The 26,262-nt window shown below is 34.1% G+C and overlaps 1 protein-coding gene across 1 annotated transcript in view; it reads left to right on the forward strand.

Moving 5' to 3' along the window:
• The window catches only part of EYS (eyes shut homolog), an 836,985-nt gene that overhangs the window by 235,787 nt on the left and 574,936 nt on the right, over window positions 1–26,262 (forward strand). Inside the window, exons 14-17 of the mRNA XM_032185496.1 lie at window positions 17,372–17,494; window positions 19,086–19,199; window positions 20,457–20,570; window positions 20,986–21,099. Of these exons, the coding sequence (XP_032041387.1) occupies window positions 17,372–17,494; window positions 19,086–19,199; window positions 20,457–20,570; window positions 20,986–21,099 (465 nt within the window). The remainder of the gene's footprint in view (window positions 1–17,371; window positions 17,495–19,085; window positions 19,200–20,456; window positions 20,571–20,985; window positions 21,100–26,262) is intronic.

Raw genomic sequence — 26,262 nt, forward strand, 5'->3', positions numbered from 1 at the left:
CTGCCCTCCTGCTGCACTGACCTTGGGGCCTGCAGTGCTGGTTCACACCCCTCTCTCCCAGTTGCTGTTGCACAGCAGTTTTTTTCCCCTTTCTTCAGTCTGCTCTCCCAGAGGCCCACCCAGCGTCACTCCCTGGTTTGGCTCTGGCCAGCAGCGGGTCCCTTTTGGAGCCATCTGGAGCTGGCTCTGCTCTGACATGGGGCAGCTGCTGGGCTCTGCTCACAGAGGCCTGTAGCTTCCCACTACCAAAACCTTTCCAGGTACACTCAATGCAAGAATAAAATTTGCAAATATTCCAAAGTATTTGTAAAGGAGGGAAGTAGGAAAAATAATCTTGCTGGTCTATTCTTTCATTTTCAGTTCTGCAATGTAATGATTAACCTGTCCTTCCTCTCTTCCTTTCACCCCTGTAATACTTACGTTAACCACCACATTGTTTAAGCATGGCACAGGAAAGAGTGCCATTTATTTTAGCTTTCTAAGATGTATTAAATAATATGTTGAATAAATCATGGTCTCAAGAAATTCAGACATCACTATATTAGGGTGGTTGCTAGAATTTTCTGCATGCCTCAGCAAAAATGTCAGATGATTAATTATGGTAATAAAATAGAAGCATGCTGATCAATCCTAGCTTCAACCTAAGAGACGGGTGGAGCAAAGATGATAACCAGGCTAAGCAAAATTGTCCTATATGGGGAACTAGGACAGAATCTGGAACAGCAAATGTGTAACCCATCCTTCCTGCGCAGAACAAACATATTGCTGTACAACAGGCTTGGATCCTGAAAATGTGAAAAAATTACCTATTTTCACCTTCAGTATTATCACTTCTTTTTACCTCTAAAACGAAACAAAAAGAAACGAAACGAAACGAAATGAAAAGACCACCATTATTCAGAATTAAGCAGGAATAATTTAAAAATAGTCTGTAAATTATTCCTCACCAGAGAAGAAACACTCAAAAAGAAAGATTAAAAAAATATGAGTCATTAATGGGCATTCCTCCCATTGATTGGCTCAATGTACTTGGTCTGGTTGATACACATATAAAACACTTTTTTATCTGCTTTTTATGTGTGACCAAAAGTGTTTATAACACGCCTGTGCTTTTGCTATTGCTGAGCAATGCTTGCACAGTGTCAAGGCCTTCTCTGCTTTGGCAGCAAGGAGGCTGGGGATGTTCAAGGAGGGGACACAGCCAGGACAGCTGACCAAAGTGATATTCCATACCATATGATGTTGTGCTCAGCAGCAAAATTGGGACAAGGGCAGTTTCACAAAGTAGTCATTACCCAGAGACTGGCTAGGCATGGGTCTGCTGGTGGGAGATAGTGACTGACAGCCTTTGCATCACTTGTTTTGTTTTATTTTTTCCTTCACTTATTAAACTGTCTTTATCTGGATTCATCAGTTTTAACCACTTCAGTACTTCCAGTCCTCTCCCCGACCCTGCTGAGGGAAAGAAAGAGAGCAATCGAGTGCGGGACTTAGCTGCCAGCTTTGGTCAACCCACCACTCTAAGTTTGCTTTTATACTTTTAAACTTCCTTTACATCTCTTTCTGCTCTTCCTGTTTGTTTTGTCCCATATTTCTGCTTTTGTTTGTTTGTTTGTTTGTTTGTTTTCTGATAGTTAGGCTCCTTTATCATTATTCTGCAACTTCCTAAAAATAAAAAAATTTATGAACTTACCCAGTGTTATACTTGTTCGCTATTTTTAAGACTATTTTATCTACACATACGGTTTAATTGTATGTATTCTATTTTTTAAGTATCTACTGACATTTCTCAAAAGATTGATTGTTGCCATTTATATTTCTCAGTTTAAATTTTCTCTCTCAGCTGTTTGTCTTCTGATTATGTTTAACTTTGTACAATCTGTAATTTGAAATAGTTACATTATACCAAAGTGGTTCATAAAAAGCTAGATATTCGGGATGGATGTATTTAATACAGTTAGATTTCTGACACATAATAAAAGCTAGCAACCCACAATACATTTAAAATAAACCTGAAAAAGAAGATGAGTTTTTTTGGCTTTAATTTAAATGCTACTTTTACAGAGTAAGAATAAATAAATGTGCCCTTCTAGACAGAGTCATCAGTGTTATTTATAAGCAATCCATAAACTAGAATAGAATAGAATAGAATAGAATAGAATAGAATAGAATAGAATAGAATAGAATAGAATAGAATAGAATAGAATAGAATAGTTCTGTTGAAAGGGACCTTCAAAGATCATCTAGTCCAACTGCCTGACCCTTTAACCAAAAATTAAAATATATTATTGAGGGCATTATCGAAATACCTATTGAGCACTGACAGGCATGGGGCATCAATTGCCTCTCTAGGAAGCCTGTTCCAGTGTTTGACTACCCTCATAGTAAAGACTTTCCTCCTAATGTCCAGTGTGAATGTCTGTCCCTGGCACAATTTTGTGCTGTTCCCTCAGTTTCTTCATTGCCTCTTCTATTTCTCATATGTATATTTAGCAACAGATATGCACACCTATACACACATATTTATATACATGCACATGTACAGAATCTCATCCTACATTATTTGAGAATATTTTTTTATCAAAGGAGATTATCCTGATACTTATTATACTATCTAAATAACTCTTATTTTCCATAAACTTAATGGAGGGCACACTTCAATAAGTCATACCATTCTTTAAAGACAGTTCTAGGGATCAAGTGACAGGTTGTAGATTTGCTAACAGTTAGATAGACTCAAACTTTTTTTTTGCACAGCCTGTACTTTTCTTAAGAACACAGATAAAATTATATAAATTAATTCTAACACTTTAGTTTTTTCTTATTTATGTATTTAGTTTGGCCATTCAGTTGTAAGGAATTGGATTGAAATTGCTGCCTGCTGCTTACAAAATGAAAAGTTATAAATGTCAGGTCAACAAAGACAACATCAGTTTTCCCACTTTACGTTCACAATATAAGAGGTATTTAACAATTTTGTAATACAACATTATTCTGCTTTTAAGTCATATACAGAATGGGCAATTAAAATGCTATTGCATGGTATATGTAATACCTGTAAATCATATTTCAAAATGTATGCATCAGTTATCAAAATGTATGCATCAATTGTTATTTTCATTATTTTCACTGAAAGAACAAGGTGACAATACAGTAAGGTTTAAGTTTTCACACTTGAATTCTCATAATTTTAAGTTTCCATACATGTTTTAAGTTTTTTAAAATTGTTAGACAAACCTTAACGTGTAAGTTTCATTTAAAGAAAAATATGCTCTCAAGATTTAGTGATCAAAAATGTTGTTAAAAACACAGCAGGTCATTTCTGAAGTGATCATGTAATCCATGAATTCATAGTGGTAATTATGTATTCAAAGTGTTTGTCAGGTTCCATGATACCTGTACCTTCTGTTAGATATTGATCCCAAAACCATAGTAGGATTTTAATTTTTAAACCTAACCTTTATTACTCGTTAAAAAGAGGACATAAATGTATGACAGGAAACAAAACTGCAATTTCTACTCAGGTGAGATTTCATTGTGTTCTTGTTATACAGATAATCATTTGGTGACCTTTTGTGCTTGAATACTGAAATATGCTTAATTTTGTAAGTTAAAAGATAAAATAAGCCAGAATTATAACATTTCTTGCAATAGATATCCCTTTTAATTACAGACAGTTTCTACAAAAGATAAGAAAGGAAGTAAAATGATAAGGGAACCAAGGAATGCAAAACATTCATTATACACCAGCATATAACAGGCAGCATGAAGAAGCATGAAATGAAGTGTAGGGGAAGGCAAAACATGGAAGCTGAAAGCACTGTGATGAAAATAGGAAGTGAAAAGCTAAGAAAGGGCAAATGAGACGAGCAACATACTTCACAAAGTTCATTAAAAAAAATCTCTTATAGGATTTGGTGTTAAGGGAGGCTATGATGAAGGAAGGGAAAGTAAATTTACCAATAGGCAAGAAGATGGCAAATTTCTCACTGTTATAAAAGGAACCAAACTTAATAGGTCTAACAGCCTTACTAAGTTACTTTCTCTTTTATATTTCCAATTTTCTTCTGTGTTCCTATCCTTTTCAGTGTAAGTGCTTCATGATAGGGGTAAGTGAAAACTTCTTGCAATAGAACAAGAAAAAGCTGCTGGCTTTCTCCCTTTTTTCCAAAAATGTGCTGTCAGTTATGTGGCTAAAAATAAAGACATTTTTCTATTGATTAGCAGCTCATTTGTAATGTCAATTCTAGCCTACAATCCTAACAGAGATGACTTAAAATTTCGACATTTTTCTAATAGAAATAAATTATTTATTTCAAAGTAGATAATAAGACATTGAGTTACTGTTAAAAGCAGGCAAGAAACAGTGATCTCTTGAGAAATATTTTAATAACTTATTACAAATCCCCCAGGTGAAGAAATCTCTATGATAGCCCTCAGCTTGAGTCTATTCATTTCTAAAACTGCTATACGGGCAGTAACATAATGGAATAAAGATGTCTGTTCTCTAAATATTAAGCAGTTTGATGACTTGTTCAAACATTCACAGACATATTTCACAATTCAACAAGTTTACACTTTTCTACAAGTGATTTGCTCCTCAACTGATGATTAATTTTTCATTTGCTGCTTCTTATATTTGGCATCGCTACATTTTTCTTATTGTCTGATTTATTGATCGTATATGTTACCATATTTATGTGTTTCTTGCTAATAGAAGCCATTGACATATAACAGGAAATTCATACGATCACCCCTGACAACAAAAAGAAAGGAAAAAAAAAGGAAACAAATAAACAGAAAGCTAAGGTTTATTAGGTAAACCAATTAATCATTTCTTGAAAGTCACTTAATTCCCTTTCAAATGTGAAAAACCTCAGGTTTTGGATGCATGCATATAATCTCTGTGGGCAAGAAGAACCTGAGCTGTAGAAGATCCAGATTCCTAACTCCCAGCATTTACCAGAGGAATTAGAAGATTTATGCATTGCTTGTATTGGATAATAGATAGCCCAATAGTAAACAAGCTCCATTGTTTATTCCATTGAAGCTTTGAGTCTTCTACTGAAAAAAAAAAAAAAGTATGACAGTGAGCTTCTGACTAATGTACCCTATAAATGGAATCTGTCACACTCTCATTCTTCACTGTGTGATCCTTTTGTCAATGGTATGCACAGATGTCATTAAAACCAAGCATTTTTATAGAAAATAGACATGTTTCATCGCCATATGCTTGTTTAGAACAAGGTCAGCACAGGACAAAACCTCCATAATGATAAATGGAAGGGTAATCATACAAAAATAACTGCATAGACAACTGACTACATGTATAAGGGTATCTAGGCTTATTTAGACTACTGTCATTGGTGAGAAAAATAAAGGAGTAAGATAAAACACTAATTAATTTCTCAGAAAATGAGGAAGAGCACTCCGGGTGTTTATGAGAAGCTTCACTATGAAAAACTATCTGCAAAGTATTGCATGCTATAGAAAATGTGTAGCAGTACAAACAATTATAATTTTCTATTTAAAAAAAAAATCGTATTTTACTACCCATATGTTGATATCTCTACTGTTCTAAGACTGCAGAGAGTAACTACTCATGCACCACATTGATTGTTTGGCCACATATATTTTAAAATTAATCTTAAAGATGGTGCTTATATTACACCAAGCTTCATATCTTCAAAAGTTTTTAGCTCATCTTCAAGGCATACCTTGGAGATAATAAACTTTGTTCCCCATTTCAGAGGAAGAAAGAAAAAACAAACAAACTATAAATAAATAAACATAAAGCAACCAATTTGTGAAAAAAACAAAGCTCAAATTAAATTGGATGCATTACTTAGTGTAAATCTGCCTATTTTAGTCACCATGTAGAGGCAAGTACATGAAAGTTTTCATTTCTGTCACGTCAGCTCCAAGCAGACAGTGACTAGAAGAATAATGAATAATTCCTCATTTCTCTTCTACATTGTCAGGCATAGCTAGCCAGAAGTCAGGCATAGCTAGCCAGAAGAAGGCAAACAATCAATGTTATAAGTATTTTTAAATTATAATACTCCAATTCAATTTACCTCTCAAAACCTACCTTGGGCAACGCCAAAACAGCTATACAAGACACTTCCTTAAAGAAAAATGAAGCCAGTAATGTATACATTTCACTTAGATATTCCATGATGATGAGAAATGAAGCAATTTTCATTAAGCAGGAGCACTCATACTTTCCCCTTACCATGAAAAGGAAATATGTGTATGCATGTATGTGCATGGGATGAGGCATTGTCCCTTGAAATAAATTCACATGCCAACATTCATGTTTTATGTCATCTTTTTTTTTTTTTTTTTTTTTTTTTTGGTCAGATTTCTTCATATTACAGATTTCTGAAGCTTGAATTTTAGTCTGATTGTTGCTCTGCCCAGCCTTTCGTGTTGACAGTCTCTGGATACTCTCTATTTTCTTCTGTTTCTGTTATTAGAAATACAAAAACATTTATATTTAGACATCCTTTTCCAGAACATAGCTATAGACACCTAAAATTTTAGTCAATATGCTTAAAATCATGCTATTTGCAAAGCAGATAAGGTGATAATCAAACTACAGACTTTTTCTGTAGTTACTATGTTGCATCTACTAAACATAGATTTTATATGTCTGATTGATATGTTTGAGAGTTGTGTGCTCCAAAACTTCTCTCTCTGGAAAGTAGGTATCTAACTAAAAAGAGATTTGTCCAACATGTGTCTGAATATATTCAAATTTATAATCAGGGATGTAAAGGTTTTGGAGTTATGTTCTGTTATGTTGTTTGCAATCTACTATTTGAAAAAAAATCTGGAGTGTATTTATATGGACAAAACTAAAATGGTCTTAGTTCTATTGCCATTATTTAGCAATATTAACATTTTGTATTTTGGATGGCATTTAATCTTTTCCTTAGACATTTCTATACACTTCTTTAATTCTTCATTTGTATTTTTGCTCTGTCTTTACTCTTTCCGACCCTTCTCTAAAATAACTTCCTTATTCAACAATTCACTGTCAAACTAATCTTGTCCTTCTGTTCCTGTAATATACTGAAAAGTAATTAACATTTAAGTAACAGTTGTATAAATATAAATGTTGTATAAAAATCTTGACGTTTTCAGCTAACAGAATTGCCTGACCAGGCTTAGCAAAGTCTATAGCTGTTGCTTTATGTTCTTTGATAACCTACCTCTTTTCTGGTATCAAATGGTGTACTTATCTGGTGAGAAATAAAGGATCATATTTGGATCTTATAACTATTGCCTTTCATAGTTACAAAAGATAAACTAGAATATATACGATGGATGAAAGGTAATGTTTACATGCTTCTTCTTTGTCAAAGAGGTTGTTTATTGTCAATTCTAAAAACAATAGTTCAAAAGCAAAACTTTATTTATTGTTTGCTAACCTTAATACTATGAATGTCATGAATAGCAGGCTAACGGATTTTTGTTTTTATTTGCCTTTTTGTCTTCTTGAATTTTACTTAAAAAAAAAAAAAATTTACACACTTGAGGAAATGTATACCCAAGTATATATTGCACTTCAGAAACCATTCTCTTTTAATGTAAAGACTTAGCTTCTGTTATAAATCTAATTTGTTTCTAAGATAAGAATATTACTCTGAAGAGTTCTTAATTTAATTGAGTGTCAAATCACACTATGGGGGGCAGCTCATCCTCTTGTCTCCTTGTTTTTGATACATGAATTCTGAAAGGCAGGCAATGTGTCCAAGATGTGACTGATGGGAGACAGTCACTGCCCACTGTTTGTGCTGATTTTACAGGAAGGTTCGTATTTTGCTGATTTTTTTTTCCAAAGATATTAAGATAAGTTACATTTTGTGTAATTATCAAAAGTTAGAAAATATACATTAATTATTACTATTATAATTACTATATTTGCTTTTCTATGGAAAACATAGTTCAGCACATATGCTGTATTTCTCTTGAAATTCACAGATGTTTATTTCTAATAAATATTAAGTGTTTGGAACTTATTTAGATCTGTCAAATAAATATAAGCTTTGAGGGTAAACACATACAAAAATTAAAATTTCTCTATCAGTCTCCTTTACTGGTTTTAAGGAAGAGCTTGTTCGAATTAATCGAGTACTTTATTTCCATTCATTAAATTTTAATTCTTTTTGCTTGAAACACTATTCCTATTATTTTCAGAAAGAAATAGTTCAGCACAATAGACACAAGTTTTTGATGATGATAGACATTAAGGTAGCAGACTAGCAATAGGGAACAGGTGCTGGATACCTAAGATTTATCACTAAAAGTAAGTAATAGAAGCGAACAATTATAGATAAATTCTGTCAAAAGGACCAAAGAACAAAACAGAAAAAAAATATATATATTTAAGTCACCACCTATATATTCTACTGAAACATGATTATTGCATATATCAGCATTGAAGCAAGATGAAAGAGATGATGGACTTTTGTTTCAATTCTAGACAGGCAGAAATCTTCCTGTAAGCTACCTGTAAGCTATCAGTGAGAATAAATAAATAAATAATAAAGACTAAAAAAAAAAAAAAAAGTTCCCTAAGAAATACGCTTTTGCAAAACAAGCATTCTGAAAATTAATTAATTAATTAATTAATAACTTAATATTTTTTGAATTTCCTCTTTTTTTTCCTTTTTTTTTTTTTTTTTTTTTTTTAAAGAAGTGTTATAGCTCTGGCTCTGCTTTCTGGAGCAACATAATTTTAATTTGAGTTAATCTCACTATAGGTGCTTTAAATCACATGACAATCAAGATGTTTAGTTTCTTTATTTTCTGATACACCCAAGAACATTTGAGCTGTATGATTTTATGTTTTTTAGTTCTAGATTATTAATCTGTGAACTATGTTTTTTGTTTAAAATATGTCATTGGTTTAGAAGTTGAAACTAACTGTAATATACTGACCTATTAGCAGTGTTCTTTCTTCCCTGATTCTAACTGATTTTTGATTCCAGACAAGGTACCTGCTATACTTGTTTAGATAATATTCACAGGGGGAGAAAAATTACTAAAAATCAGACAGCATCCTTAAAGACCTTTAAAAATTGTTTGGATATGCAAATTTATATTTAAGGTTTTCAGCATGCATTTTGCCTTATTTGGAAGAAAATGCCTGTAATATTTATTTTGGTCTTGTTACACATAATTTGTTTTAAAAAATACCAAAGTAGCATGTACAGTCACTCCTTTATGGGCAGAAGAGAGGAGTATGACTCAAGAATTCTTTCTTTATCTGCTGAATTTTTGTGAAGTGATATTTTACACTTATCTATGACAATGCAATATAAAATTATATAGAAAGACCAAGGCTATTACTGTTAGGCAACTTCTTAGTCTCATTTTTTTCTTATACACAAAGGAATGTATAAATGTCTGACGTTTTTATATAAATTATTAGAACAGATAAGCTAGGAAAGGGTAATAAATTACCTATTGCTAATAAGAAACAAGATATGTACAGTGATATACATTGCCTTCTAAATATGTCTTGTCATACTTCCAAACAAAGCCACAAACACTGACCTCTTTGAAGTCCATCTTGTAAAATGGAAATGGATAACTGCTATTATTTCATAAGGTTTTTCTTTCTCCTTTTCTTCTTCATCTATGTTATTCTCCAGCTGTAAAATAGCATTAGGTCCTGTTCTAATACATCATACCATAAAATGATAAGATATAGTCTGACACATTCCAAGGCAGCAAGCACAGTCAGAATAAAATCTTATTCTGTGACTTTAGTGTAAATAAAAGAGAAACTGGAGTTGCCTGCTGTGCTACAGTAATCAAACTTCTGTTGTAATAGCTGTAAGTCTTCTGGTGTATTTCTATAAGATCTATAGAGTACACCTCTGTTCTTACTTAATCCTTTTTTCTCTAGGTCTAATCCATCTTTTACTGGAACTGACAAAAATGTTCCTAGAGTACTGGAAGCTGTATTTGGCCTTGTGTCCTTCTACCCTGGTTAGAGGGGGGGAGGGGATTAAAAAAAAAATATATAGAGAGAGAACAATGGTTCTCTTACATCTTATTAAATTTTATGGCTTAAGTTTGTCCAAAGCAGTAGAAAAAGTCATTCAAGTCGGGCTGCTACGAGAGAGGTAAGGGAGGCACTCATTAGCCCTGACTATCAGAAAGAAATTCTAGACAGGGGAGAATAAAGAGAAAGAGTAACAGAAAGGTCAGAGATTTACAGATAAATTTGAAGATCACTAACAGCAAAGTTTATGGAGTCACATCTCTTGAAAGAAACTTCTAGATAATTAACTCTTGTTCTTCTGTTTTGCTCTATATCCAAGAAGAAACAAAGTAACCTGAAAATAAAAAATGATGGGAGGAAATCTACATCTGATACTTGGGCAATTCTTTATAAGAGATCAAAAAGGTTTTCCTAGAAAAAGAGACTAAGTTGTTGACGTATCATATTTGAAATGAAATGCCAAGAAATTTTCAACATCCCTTCTGTATAAAATCTTTATACAGAAAAACTGTATAAATACTTTTCTGTATAAAGTTTTTATACAGAAGGGATGTTGGAAAAAAAAAAAAAGTCACAGTGAACAGTTGAACAGTCCACAATAAAGATCTTTAAACATAAGAAAAAAAAGAATAACCTAGAAAACACTTAGATAAAAATGTATACTTTGAAGGTCTGTTTAGCCAGAACTCCAGCATGCTACTTAGAAAAGATTCTGAGCAATTTCAGTGCTTTGTTCTTGTGGATAGGTCAAATAACAGAAGAGTAGATACGAACAGAGGTGAACATGAGCTGTCAGGTTTAACTTAAATTCTTATAAAAAAAAATAGACAAGATGGGAAAATGAACTGCATTTTTAGCACTTGAAAATAACAAAAGGATAACAATCGGTCATTAAGTAACATGGATTTCTCAAGAGTGAAGAACCAACTCCCCCAGGTTCTTCTCATCAGGGCTGATTTCAATCCATTCTCCACCCAGCCTGTATTTGTGCTTGGGATTTTCCCAGCCCATGTACAGGACCTTGCACTCAGCCTCATTGAACTTTGTGAAGTTCCCACAGGCTCTTTGAGTGCAACCATCCAGCCAATTCCTTACCCACTGAGTGGTTCATCCATCAAATCCATGTCTCTCCAATTTACAGACAAGGATATCATGAGGGACAGCGCCAAATGTTTTGCACAAGTCCACATAAATGATGTCAGTTGCTCTTCCCCTATCCAGCAATGTTATAACATCATCATAGAAGGCCACCAGATTTGTCAGGCACAATCTGCCCTTAGTGAAGCCTTGTTAGCTGTCATCAATCACCTCCTTATTTTCCATGTACCTTAGCATAGTTTCCAGGAGGATCTGCTCCATGATCTTGGCAGGCACATAGGTGAGACTGACTGTCCTCTAGTTCCCCGGCTCTACATTTTTTTCCTTCTTAAAAATGGGGGTCATGTTTCCCCTCTTCCAGTGGGAACTTTCACTAGACTGCCATGACTTCTCAAATATGATGGATTGTGGCTTAGCAACTATATCTGACAGTTCCCTATGGACCCATGGATGTATCTCATCGGGTCCCATGGACTTGTGCACCTTGGGTTCCTTAGCTAGTCTCAAACCTTGTCTTCTCCTACAGTGTGTGGTTCATCATTCTTCCAGTCCCTGCCTTCTCCTTCTAAGGCCTAGGCTATGTGGCTAGAGCTCTTGCTAGTAAGGACTGAGGCAAAAAAGTCACAGTTTCTGTATCTGATGCCTAGATGGAATCTCTGGTTGTTGCCTGTGAGGGATATGCCATCTTGACATCATTGTCACATGGTTTATGGTATATGTACATGTATTTTTTGATACTAAAGGGAATGAATGATCAGCAGAAGGTGGACTTCTATCCAAGATTCATCTCCAGATTAAATTAATCTTAAATGATGTATATTAGTTTGTGCTATAAAAATATTTTTTCAGTCTTCCCATCAGAAAATTGTTATATTAAATTTAAAGCAATCTGTAGTGATGATTTTTCAGCTGCCAGTAAAGCTTTTTGAGGAATATCTGATAAAATGTAACTTCATCAGAAAAGATGGAATAAAAATTACTATTGGTCTACAAAAATTATTTTTTAACTTACTACTTACTCAAGAAACCTTTTAAAAAGATTTAAAACTGTTGAAACACTTCACTTCAAACCTTCTGCCATGTGAAAATAAACTGGGATAATTATTTTTTGCCAGCAGAAAATAATCTGGGGGTATTGGTCACTAGCCAGGTGAATATGAGCCAGCAGCGTGCTCAGGTGGCCAAGAAGGCCAACAGCATCCTGGCTTGTATCAGAAACAATGTGCCAGAAAGACTAGGGCAGTGATTGTCCCCCTGTACTCAGCTCTGGTGAGGCTGCACCTCAAATAATGTGTTCACTTTGGGGCCCCTCACTACAAGAAGGATAGTGAGATGCTAGAACATGTCCAGAGAAGCACAACAAAGCCAACAAAGGGTCTAGAGAACAAGTCTTGCAAGGAGTGTCTGGGGGAGCTGGGGTTGTTTAGCCTAGAGAAAAATGAGGTTTAGGAGAGACCTCATTGCTCTCTACCACCACCTTGAAGAAGGTTGTACCTAGGTGGGGATTGGTCTCTTCTCCGAAGCACCAAATGATAAGACAAAAGGAAATGGCCTCAAGTTGTGCCAAGGGAGGTCTAGATTGGATGTGTCAAGAAAAGAAATCTTCACCAAAAGGTTTGTGAAGTACTGGAACAGGCTGCCCAGGGAAGCAGCTGAGTCACCACCCTTGGAGGTATTGAAAGGACATGTAGATGTGGTGCTTATGTGGTTTAGTGGTTTAATGGTAAACTTGGCATTGCTATGTTAACAGTTGGACTTGATGAGCTTGGAGGTCTTTTCCAACATAAATGATTCTATGACTGTGATTTTAATGATATAGAATTGTAAATCTGTTGAAATTATTTTTCCTTAGAATATTTATCTATTTATCCAAGGAATGGAATACTTAGGTAAGAAATTGATGTACCAACACCCCAAATACTCATAAAAATGTATTCTTACAAGGTGTTTTAACTTTCCTTTAGATTATGTGTACATAAACACAAGTTTTGGCTTGTCCCTGAGCCAAACTGGGAAATGAAATGATACCTGAACTTCTCACAGGAACTGAGTACCATTTCCAAGATTGTAGCTGTTGTAAAATCAAAAGTCTGCTTGTGATAATGAGCAGTCTTCAAAGAGAGCAAAAGCCTTCTCAAAGTCACATATGCATCATTCCTCAATCTCTTTAATTTCGGAATATGAAGTTTCTAAATTTTTTAGAGAGGAATTATGTTATGTTACAGAAACCTAACTGAAGTTCTCACAGTCTTTACTGAGAATTACTTAGTGGTTTTTGATCTCTGAGTTCCAGAAACCATATATGCAAGAGGGATAAAGCAGAGGAAATTACATCTTACACTGTGTCTTTTATAGCTGTGACTGGTTACTCCAACAAAACAATAACATGTATTTATTAGTGCAGATGATCATAGTACATTACTGTTGTATTTTCTGAGGTAACGGCAGCATTTTTTTTCTGTTTTCCATACAGAGGTGATTTTTCCTTTTTATTACTTCTCTATTTTGTTCACCTATGCTAAAATTAGTTATGAACTTTTTACATTTTGTATAATTTTTGCAACATGTACCATTTTTATATTTGAAATTCTAGAGGACCCCAACAAAATTATGATAGGTATTGCATGACAAAACAGTATCAATCACTTCCATCTCAATAAATAAATAAATAAATAAAATGGCTTTTATGTTATTAATATCCAGTGTAAGACTGTAAGTAAAGTGAAATTAGCAACCCATTAGTGTGTAACAGTGAAAACATTGTTTGGGTTTTAAATAATTAAATAAATTCTGACATTTGTCCCTGCCAGTCTGTTTATTTTTTTTTCCCCAGTATAATTTTAGTCGTAACCATAAAATTTTTTCACCATAAGTAATACTTGTTCAATAAGAGTGAATGAATGCACATCAAATCCTGCTGGCCCTGACAATAACCCTTAATATGAGGTTCCAGCTAACAGCTTCAGATGTACCTGCCATCCAGAATATAAGGAACCATGTAGTGAAATTCTAGTAAACGTGTCTGGACTATGTCAGAATGGATCACAATGCAGCGATCTCCCCAGAGAGTTTACATGTCATAGTCTGACTGCTAAAAATCACTTTTGTCATGAGACATTTGGGTTTGTCATAAAGAAAGGTCTGAAGAATGTAAAAGTAGCTTATCTGAAAAAAATATGTTTTAAATAGGTTGCTGCTAAATTTCCATTGTCTAAATTCATGAAGTTTCTTTTGAGAAACTATTAGAAAAAGACACATTTCTTTTGATAGGAGATAGTATATTCCTAAGTAATACTACTGAATCTGTTTTGCTGAAAACTTTATACAAAACCATATTTTTAATATTAAAATTTGGCCCTGAAACCACCACCCCTTCCTTGTTTTTGAACTTGGTATATTAACTTCAGATATATTTGTCAATGCAGCAACACTGCTAATGGATTCAAAACACAGAAATGAAAGCATACATAGGTTATGATCCTTTTTTTCCAATCTTTAACGTTATTATGAATATTTAATTTGTCAAGTAAAAGAAAACACATTAGCTTTTCTACATTGTCTCCAATTTGATGTCAATTTCACTTAACCACATACAACAGTTGTGCATGTATCTGTACATAACTATTACCATTACTGATTAATGTTTCAATTTTACTTCTTTATCTTAATTTCTATGTTTTATGTAGTACTTCAATAAGCAGACGTTAACATTTATTTACAAAGGCAAAAGTGAGAGAGATGCTTAAATTTTTAATAGCGATCAACAGGGAGGAAAATTTCAGCTTTATGAGGACATTGCACAGCTGGTGTTTTGGATAGAGCAGAAACATAGCTTGAAGACACCTTTCTGCATCTATTGATTTAAAAATCAAAATGACTGAAAGTGTAGGACAGTCTTAATATGAATTGTCTTGTATTTATGCCTCAAAGGCTTGTTATACAAGCCAGGATTTCTAAAGTGCAGTATGATTCAGCAATTTACCCTGATGGTCAGAAATTGCTGTCTTACTTCATCTAACCAGCTGTTCAACAACTAAAAATTCTTCTAGACTGGGAGCTCTTCAGTAGTGCCCTAAGGACATGGTTTATATATGTTTTAATTTGAAGACTACACTAAACTAGGCCCAAGCGAGAAAGAACTTCTAAAATTTTCTAATAATTTATTACAAAATACAGGCTGGGTGGAGAATGGATTGAAATCAGTCCTGATGAGAAGGACCTTGAGGTGCTGGTTGATGAGAAGCTTGATATGAGCTGGCAATGTGTACTTGTAGCCCAGAAAGCCAACCTTATCCCAGGCTTCATCAAAAGAAGTGTGGCCAGCAGGTCAAGGCAGGTGATTCTCACCCTCTGCTCTGCTCTTGTGAGACCCCACTTGGAGCATTGTGACATGTCCAGCACAAGAAGGAAATGGATCTATTAGGGCAAGTCCAGAGGAGGGCTACAGAAATGATCAAGGGGCTGGAGCACCTCTCCTATGAAGACAGGCCTAGAGCTGGGGCTGTTTAGCCTGGAAAAGAGAAGAATCCGGGGAGACCTTCTCGTGGCCTTCCATGTACCTAAAGGGGGCCTACAGGAAAGCTGGGGAGGGACTCTTCATCTGGGGGTGTATTGACAAGACAAGTAGTAATGGCTTTAAACTAAAAGAGGATAGAGTTAGATTAGATATTAGGAAGAAGTTCTTACTCTGAAGGTGGTGAGACACTGGAAAAGGTTGTCCAGAGAAGCTGTATATGCCCCATCCCTGGAGGACCTCAAGGCCAGGTTAGATAGGGCTTTGGGCAACCTGGTCTGGGGGGCGTGTCCCTGTCCATGGCAGGGGGGTAGAACTAGGTGATCTTTAATGTTCCTTCCAAGCCAAACCATTCTATGATTATATGATTCCTCTGCATCTGCACTTACTATTTATTATTATTTTTTTTTTAAAAAAGGTTATCTTGAGATTTTAGGCTACCACAGTATACTGTAGGAATACAGATTTGTTTGAATGCCTTTGACCAAAGATTCTCTCTTTTTCTCATTGTTGTGTAAAATGTTGATGAACTCAAGGGTAGATACAGGGCAACTCACTGGCACACTAGAATCTTGTCTTGCAAAACCTATGCTACTGAAGCAGGACATTCAATCATAAATCTATTTTTAAATGAAATGTGAAGTTCAGGTTTTCAACCAGACTTAGTATCCAAGCTTGCAAGACATTTGAATTAATTATATTTAGCTCACTGAACCAAATCCCTGGTTTAAGTCTTTAGTGGCTTTTTATGCTATAATTGTTAAATTATAATAAATAGGTCCTGTCTCTTTTGATCTTTGCTGAGGTATTATTTTTGCAAGGATCTAAAAATCTTTAGAAACTTTTTCAGTGTTCTGTTAATAAAAAAAAAAAAGAAAAACAGAAAACCTTACACTTCTTTTATTCACAGATTATTTTTTTCTGACATAAATTACAACAAAAATGTCTGAAGTTTGAAATTTGGCATTTATAACGAGCAGTTGGATCCTAGCTCCACACATAATGCTTGATATTTTAATTGATTTATATCAACTACTTTAAAATTATCTATAATTGAAAACATTTTTCAGTGAAAGAGTATATTAACTTTCAACTATTTATTGAGTACACTCTAAAATAAAGATGCTGTCATCTCTCAGCCATCTCTGATTTTCTTCCTGGATGATGGCTTCCGAAACTCTAATGCCATTGCCAATGTGCCAATACCCTAAGTGTAAAATTTTGATTCAAATTTTATCTTTGGTTTTCTTTTTTAAACATTGTGCCTATGTAGCCCTCGACAAGAAACTAGGACATTCAGTGTTTCACAAAATTAGGTTTCTTATTAGGATAATTTTCTTTTTTCACTTTTTCTTAAAGACAGTACAGAGTGCTACATTAAAAATGAGAAAGCATTCATCAACAGTGCGCTTACCACTATTTCAGTAAAACTAGAAATATGTGTATTAAACTGTTTTGGAAAATTGTCATTCTGTCAAATTCTCTTCAAGGCCTTTTGTATCATAAGTGATTTTAATCATTTCTAGTATGGCTTTATCGTACAGTTCTTTTGTTTAATTTAGAATTGGTTTATATATGAAGCAAGCTTTCAAAGGAAGTGGTATTTTTCTCTATTCTAAACAAACTTTTGAAATAAAAGAATATAAAAGTACTTAGCAAAATTTATCTCTCACTTGCCTGTTTTTTTGTACTAAATGTCATACTAAAGTCTTTATGTCTTCTGCTTTATTTTTCATCAGGTTTTAGTGGTCAGTTTTGTGAAGCAAATATTACTGCCTGCCTGTCACAACCATGTGGAGCCTCCAGCATCTGTAAAGACATATTTGATGGCTATCTTTGTTTCTGTGCACCTGGCTTTATAGGTGGGTTCAACAGAAAATATTGTTTAACAACTGTTTAAGTCAGTCCTAAACCACAGAAAACAATGTTATTCAGAAGTAGTGATTGATATAATTTAGCAGTGTTTCTGAGTCAGGCAGAAGCAGTTTTTGTTTTCCAGCACATGAGTATTCCATTGTAAAAGTTACTAACTATGAGGGACCCAGCCACTCTTACTTCATGCTACTTTAGACAGGGTGTCTGACTTACACTGATATGATCGCAGCTCCTGTAGCCATATGCAAGCTGGCCTTAATATATCTGCTTGTGCTTCCTGTAACAATAAAGCTGCAGTAACAATGACCTCAACTGTCAAATGTACATGCAAGACTCTGGGCAGGCTTATCTACTCATGCTTAAATCTGTCCTGCTGGTCATTGTCATCAGTACTAGGCATGACTAGATCAAAAGTAGTTTGGATATGTCAGCATATTGTCTTTATAATTCCAGATTGCACTGCAAAGCAAACAAACAGACAAAAAAAGAACATATCTAGACAGAGACTCGGATCAAACACAGCAGGATTTCCCTTTTCAGTAGGTCAGCTCTGCAGTCCAGATTTATCTGGATTGCAGGGACTTTGACTTAGCTTTTAAATCAGAAACAGGCTGACTCTAGAGTCTCTGTAGTCAAGGAGGACACAGGCAAACAGAGGGATTCAGGTCTCAAGTAGACACAGTTATGTCCACCATACCTCTTAAATTGCTGCTCTGCATCCTAATGTAGGCATCCATTTAGATGAAACAACCTGTAATTTAATAACAGCAGTATTAGTGTCTGTAACATAAAAAAAATGCTATATCTTGCTGCTATGTATGGTTAGTTTATTTTATTATTATTATGAAAATTTTAAATAAAATTGTCCTGTGTTATTTATAATAAAGTTGTGATGGCGTCTTATTTTATTGAATTATTATTTTGTTTTGTTTTTTGTTTGTTTTGTTTTGTTTTGAAGTCTTATACTCACATCTACATAACATTAGATTAGTATTTTTAGTTTATACTTTTTCTGTGGGCAAATAAAACACAAAACCCCTCAGAAATAATCATGAACTTTTTACCTATTATCATCTATTTGGATGTCATATACAATTTGCAAATAAATATTTCCTGAGCTTTTTTTCCCTTGCAGGCTGGAAAAATATTAGGTACATCACTTCTCAACAAGAAATCAGGATCTATAATTACTCCCATTCATTATATTTCCCATGGAAATCTTCATAAAAATGCATAATTAATAAATAAACAAAAAATAAATTATAGAAGAAAAGACTCTGATATATGGTGTTAGAAACCAACTTACACTTCCATGATGTTTCAGGAAAACTCAAAGTTTATTGCCCTTAAAATATGACAAGATACAAATACTTGAGTGGGTCTATAAATGAATCTACACATTTCCCATCATGTCTTTGCTTCGCATTGTTGAGAAATAAATTCCCTGAGGGCATTTTTTGGATCATTGGTAAAAGTTGTATGTAACTAATCTCCATTATTTCATTTTGTTGTTGCTTCTCACAACTGGTGACTCACCAGTGGCATGTTCCTAATAAAATGAATCCTTCATGTTTCCAGGTAATAACTGTGAGATTGAGGTGGACGAGTGTCTTAGTGATCCCTGTCACAGTGGAGCCACTTGTGTTGATCATCTGAATGCCTTCAGTTGTGTCTGTCAGGATGGATTTCAAGGTATTAAAAATCCACATAACTATTATTTTACAAATGTTTGAGTTTTACACCAATTTTTTAACATATCAGATGAGATATATACAGACGTTTTAGTGTCATGTAAAGTTCTAAACAAGTAAATTAGGTACATCACTTCTCAACAAGAAATGAATGAAAAAGAATATTATAGAAAAAAAAGACTACAGTCTTTAAGATGTAAGTACATCTTTACAAAACTTCTTTGCTTTGTTTTCATGACAGCATGGAAATAGGTGTTTTCTGTTGGCTGGTTGCTTAGCTATTGAAAATAGATCATCTGGGTTCAACGAAATTTTGCAAATACCATATATTGTTTTCTATAAGCTCTTTAAACTGTTGGCAGATGTAATATAATAGAATCAGAGAAAAAAAAAAAAAAAAAAGCTATGTGGGAAAGGTTTTGTTCTTGGCGCATTTGTACAATTCATATGAGAAATGTAATCACTTTGATAACTATCTGCAGTTATTCTTTGCTTCCAGCTCAGATGAGGAATTTAAAGTGCATCCATTTTCTTTTTAGTGCATCATCTTTTAAACAACATTGACTTGTAATCATTGAAATTCAAAGCAATGTACAATTCAAATGTCACAGGGTGAACTACTACATCTCTACTGCTAGTTATATTCAGAACCACTATGGCCTGAAATTTGGTTTATAAAGATTCTTTGAACATCCCAAATCTTGCAATTTGCTGTAATTTTTCATTTATTCTTCAAATCTTCAAATGATAAAAAAATTATTAGTGAATTCACTTATTCTGTAATATATTCAAGATAGTCTTTGTGTATGCTAAGAAAGTATGTTGTTATGTTAGCTATTGTCTAGACTAAGTGGTGTTCTCTACATTACATGTCTTTTTCCATTTCCCAGAAGTATATCTTCTGTACTTACACATGGAAGATTTCCTCCCATGTCATTGCAATGCTGCTTATTATATTTAATGTAATTTTTTTGCTATTCTTCTATATATAAAGAAATTACCTGCTTTAGGCCCAATAAATTTATTCAATGACTGCAAAGACTGTGCTTTTTAGATTATTAGAAAATGAGTGAATAGTTTAAACCTTAAAATCCTCAACATACTGTCTTAAGTGACCAAATTTGAATATGAAGGCTACAAATCTTGAAGGCTGTCAAATATATTTCACTATGTGAGCTATATTCAATTAAAATGATTGTTATTTAATTATATGTGTTATACAATAACTTCTTCCCTATGTCTGACTGTATATTTATAGGCACAACCTGTGAAACAAATATAAATGAATGTCATTCTTCTCCATGTCTTCATAATGCAACATGTGAAGACCTTATTGGTGGCTATGAATGCATCTGTCTACCTGGCTTTACTGGTGAGTCCTGTCAATCGTGTTTTCTACAAAGAGGTAGACCACAAAGCATTCATTAAGATATCATTGGCTAATTTGCTTGTATTTCCTTCTCATTTCTCCTTATCTGCTCCTTGGTCTAATGTTTCATTTGCATCCCAACAAACTGGAACACTGACTCCATCTGTAAACTAAACAGCACAAGATAAATTAGTCTGCATATCAGGAAGATTAGTTACCATTTAGCAACTCAGAAGTTGTGATATATTTGTGGTGAGAAGAATTAAATGTATGCTGACATTTGTATGTATGGATCTTTACTTAGCTGATTCATATCAGTTTCTTCTCACAAGTTACTTGAGATCCTTGTGGTGCAAATGAATTAGAAATTGGCAGCTGATTGTCTTACTTAATGTTCAAATCTTTTGTCTTTTCAAAGGTGCAAGATGCGAAACAGATATAGATGAGTGTGCTTCATTTCCCTGCAAGAATGGAGCCACCTGCATTGACCAACCTGGTAATTACTTCTGCCAATGTGTGGCTCCATTTAAAGGTAATGAACACCAAGGGAGAAGGGAAAGCAAACATAATTAACTTTAGAAAGCATTTCTGTCAATTGTCTGAACTCATTTCACTCTTCCTACAGCATTATTAGTCCTTCATTTTCTCAAGTGAAGCTCTTAAAGTGACCAGCCAATTATGCCCGAGGCTGCAAGTAATGTGAAGTAAACTTTATTTATACATCTACTAGAACTGTTTAATTATTAATCAAAATGGATCCTATAAAATCAGTTTGTTAACAAATAAGATTATTTAGAAAATGTGAGACATATGTCCATAGAATAGCCATCACAATTGTTCTAAACATTTTTCTCTCTAATTTGATTGGTCGTGACAGTCTGTAAATTATGCTTTCATTCTCAGAAAACAATTTATAGTTATCTTGGAATCCATAAATCATGCGTGGTTATTTCTGTTGATGCCTTAAAGAAATACTTAAAATGCAAGCTTTATTGTGACCTTTTTCACAGAAATTTGGGGGGGGTAATTTTAAACATGCACTGCTAAAATGATTTAAAATAACAAATTGTGCAGTGTTCTTGAGCAAATCTAGTTTAACTGATAATTTCCATTAGAGGCGTTTGTTGATTTATAAATTAAATATAAACACATTTTTCCTCCTGCAGTTCAATATAATGATACGTACTTAGGATTCCAGAATAATCATTAAAAGACAATTTTCCTGGTATGTTGAGACAGCAGGGTTTTTCCCCTTTAGGGGAGATGGTTGCATTAAATTCATCATTCATGAGAAAGAGGGAGCTCTAATGTTTGTTCTTATCATTTTAGTTAATGGTCAAAGTCTAGTTTGTCATTTTTATTAGTTTTAATTTATGTTCTGCTGAATAAAATCTAGTCAAATAACAAGTAATTGTGTAGTGCGCTTTCAGAATTGTCTCTGCATGGAAAGATTTGGAACCATTTTTACACATGGTTACATATAGCGGTCTGTTAAGATCTTGCTTCACAAGGAGACAGATTTTCAGGAGACTTCAGTATTCCTTTAGATATTCAAGTAAATGATTAAAATTTCAGAAAGTCGCCATTTCTGTTATCACCCTTCTAGAAGCTCACATTTTCTAATGCTCTCATTGGTAAGGTTAAACCCCTCTGGCAAGGGTTTTACATTAATGGTAACTGAGATCCTCTGGAAACAACACTGTTGGTACAGGATGCTTAGAATCTGTAGGATTCTTGTTGAAATAAAGGATTTTTGAGGTTGTTTAGTTCTTTACAGGCTTACTTGGCACCACTTCAAATCAAATTCTTACACTGATATTACCTAGTTTTATGATGGTATAAATAAAATCAGATTTAGATTCATAACAAAACTCTACCTCATTCTCCTACCATGTTTATTTAGTATTAAACAGCTGTTGAAGTAGTCTTTAACTCATTCACAGTAAGCCGACATAAATAATGGAAAGTTAAACCATGTTTTCTAATTGTGTGGAAATATTCAGGTTTCTGTGATGAATAGCTTTGTGTGTACAAATTACCAGTTACAGAATTGTTTTATTAAGAAAGCAAATACATGAAAAAGGTAATATAGCAATATCTGTTCTAGTTTTGAATATTTTCACAGAAGTTCTTGATGTGTTTTTCTCAGTGGAAAAGCATACATGCTGTGTTACGAATGCTCTCATTTACTTGGAAAGAAACTTGAAGTTGGATATACCTTATATATTGTAAAGGTTTGGTTCTTCAGTCACAAAATCAGATTTAAAGAGTATGCACCACTATAGAGAAGAACATATACCACTTCAGGATGTGTTCAGCAACCCTCTACTATGCAGAACACAGAATTAAGGAATTCAGATTTGGACATTCAGGGGCATTCATACAGAAGGTAGCCTTTCAGATTAATATAGAAATGGATTCAATCTATAGATAGTGGTTTGCATATATTTATTTCTCCCTGATTTCCCTGACTAATCTGTTTTGTTTATTGTGACAAAAAAGACTGCTAGATTGCAAGAACAATGTTTATTTTTCCTTTTTTTTTTCTTGTTCTTTTACTTTATTTCCTCTTGTTAAAAAGAGAACAGAAGAAAAAAAATACTTTTTTTTTCTTCTTTCTTTCCTTTTCCTTTCCTGACTCTTATACATGTATCTACTATAGTATAATGCTCTTTTCATACAGAGGTTTAACCTAAGTACAAATCTGGTATAGCTGCTTCTGTTCAGTTCTAATATACTAGTCCCTGCAAATATTTCTAAAATGTCTCCTCTCCCACCCATTTTCTCTCATATCTGAGGTACAACACTTACAGTCATGTATATAGGAGGGTTTTTTTGAAGGACATTCTGAAGTTATGCTGATGTTTAGAAATGGGATAAGCTGTTTTTCTACTGCATCCTCCACTATTGGAACTGGGAGCAGGTAGAAAGGCAAACTCAGTTTAGCTGCAGGACAAATCAAAGATTTTAATGTTAGCAACAGGAGACAGATAGCTCAGAAGTGTATTTAGCTACAGTTCTGTCCAATACTTTATCACTGATAGTCTCTGGCAGTAATTTATCTATCACAGTGTTAAGCAGGCCTCTCAGTCCTCTTATGAGCTTGATTCCATTATAGTATTCTAGCTGGGGAGTTATTATAATAACTTTTCTATTATGATATTGATTGTACAATTGTAGCCTTTCTATAATAGAATCACAGTTATTATAGAATTGATATTAAGTGCTTCAGAAGGGAGCAGAGTGTGTGAGAAACATATTGTGAGGCTGTATCTCATTTAAGGGTACTAACGGTCTCATGGAAGGTGAAGTAAAAGCTCCCATGTCTCTATAAGAAAATACTTTTTTGTTCCATTAAAAATTCAAATATGATTCAAGAACAGTGCAATTAATAAATGATATGGCTACCATTGTCACATTCTACCTGTATATAAAATATCTATTTATATTATAACTGTATCTACATGTGGAAGCACGTTAAATGCACACCTGAAAGTATTTAGTTTATGTAGAATAATATGAAGCATAAGCTAATAAAAATCATATTTTGAAATCAACATGTCATTTAATTGTCCATGAAAAAGAGAAAAACTCATTCTCTTATGCTAAGGAATTGAACAATATTTTTCCAAACCTCAAAACTACCATATTTTATGGTCCTTTGCTGGTCTCCATTTTAAGTTAGCAAAGTACCTTTCTTGTCTTAAGCTATTTATTTTGTTACATGGCTGAAACATTCCCATTATATTCTTCTATCTGTGCTGGCACAATCAGAACCATCTTTTTGGATTCCTGCAGTTTTATTTTGCTTTCATAAGTTTAAAGTCTTCTCATATCTTAAAGCATGAGAGGTGCATCAGTATATAGATTTTACCTAGATCTTACTCAGCTGTATGAAGGAAAGGGGAGGAATGCTCACAGTTCATCGATTGTTCAATCAATCTTCTATTTGCAAGGAAAGTTCAGCAAGGAAGAAAGTATAAAAATGCCCCTTTCAGGTTAACATTGTGTATTTGATATGTGATACCCCTATAATAGTTGACATTAATATTTCTTTTTTTCCTAATAAAAAATAAGATGAAACAAAACAAAGCAAAGCAAAAAGCTCCTTAGTATGTTTTTAATAGAGCAAAGAGAATTATCCTCTGATCCAAATGACTACATGACTCATTTAAAAAATGCACTGTGTGTGTTTGGTCTAGATGCTGCTAATAGGTATGACCTTTTTAATCAAATATATGTAATTGTAGAGGAAAATTGAAATTCAGTTCTGAGGAAATGTCTACTTATTTGTTGCAGTCTTAATGACACATGTCTCCAAATGTGTTGCAATTAAGATTAAAGCAAAAATGGTAATTGGCCATTAAACATGTTGCAAAAGAAAGTAAACTAGTGAGAAAGGCAACTCAGCAGAAAAAAAAAATGCTTAAGTCTGTTGAAAAGCAAGAGTAATAATGGAGTTTTCAGCACAGGACACTCTATTATGGGAACAGCTAATTACAAAGCAGATAATAAGTAAGAAATGTAAGTGCTCATGAAGGCTAGAGTAGATATAACGGAGCAATTACTTTTTCAGTGCTCACAGGCCAAATCTCAGTCTTTCCTGTGCCAAGTCCCATGAAAAAAAAAAAAAAAGAAAAAAGAAAAAGAAAAAAAAAAAAGACCTGTGGCTCCTTACAGCATATATCTGTGTTATACCACAAAAGACTATCTCCTGTTCAATACCAGTTCATATTTGGTTTTGCCACTCTCTTGATGCTGAGCAGCCAAAGCAAATTTTATTCAGGGCAAAAAAATAAAAATAAAATGGTGCAGAGAGATATGTGATTCACTTTGTCTCGTATTGGAGCTCTTCATGGATAGAGAAGCACAGTGTCCAAGTCCATGGTATACGATCTAGAAAATAAGTATTACCTCCAAGCAATAAAGAAAAAGGTTGTCGTGGTTGATCAAAAGGCTACGTGATGTGGGAAACAGTACAGATGAGAACTTGCTGTTTCTCCTATATGAAGTCAATGCAGAACTTCTTTGGAAATTTTTCTGGTGTTTCTACCAATCTTGCTATTGTTTCTGAAACTTGACATATAAATATGTAAATTCAGGTGTTTCTGTCACCAAAACTAAACAGATCAGGAAGAAGGTCTTTTGCTTAGCCAGTTTAGACACTCCAGCAGTGGATGTTAGACTTCCACAAGGGTCTGGCAAATATAAGATCAGCAGGAGACCCAGTACCTCCTGGAGCAGCGCCAAGAACCCAAAAGCATCTCTAAAAGCCCTTGTTCATAACATACAAATTCAATAAGGTAAGTGTTGTAATCTCAGCTCTGCTTTCAGTTTGCACCTTGGGATGCACCATTCCACAAGAATGTGCATCCCAAGCCTTTACAGCCCTGAGTACTCTGGGAATACTGCCTCTGTAAATCCAGTCATCTACAGCAGATCAGGGGTTTGAATCTCATTAGTCATGTTGTGAGAATGTTGTATGAGTACCTTGGTGACAGGGAGAAGATTTAAGTTATGTAGATGATACAAGGTATATTCATTGCAAATGAGAATCTCTATGTATCTGTTCCTTATTTCCCAGAAAGAATGTGCAAATCACAGTTTTTCAAAGGTTTTAAGCATGGTTACCTTTTCCCTGGCTGCCCTACAAATAATGTGGGTATTGCTATTAATCAGAAAAAGTTTATCAAGC

The sequence above is a fragment of the Aythya fuligula genome, chromosome 3, assembly GCF_009819795.1.
Source record: "Aythya fuligula isolate bAytFul2 chromosome 3, bAytFul2.pri, whole genome shotgun sequence".
Classification (NCBI taxonomy): domain Eukaryota; kingdom Metazoa; phylum Chordata; class Aves; order Anseriformes; family Anatidae; genus Aythya; species Aythya fuligula.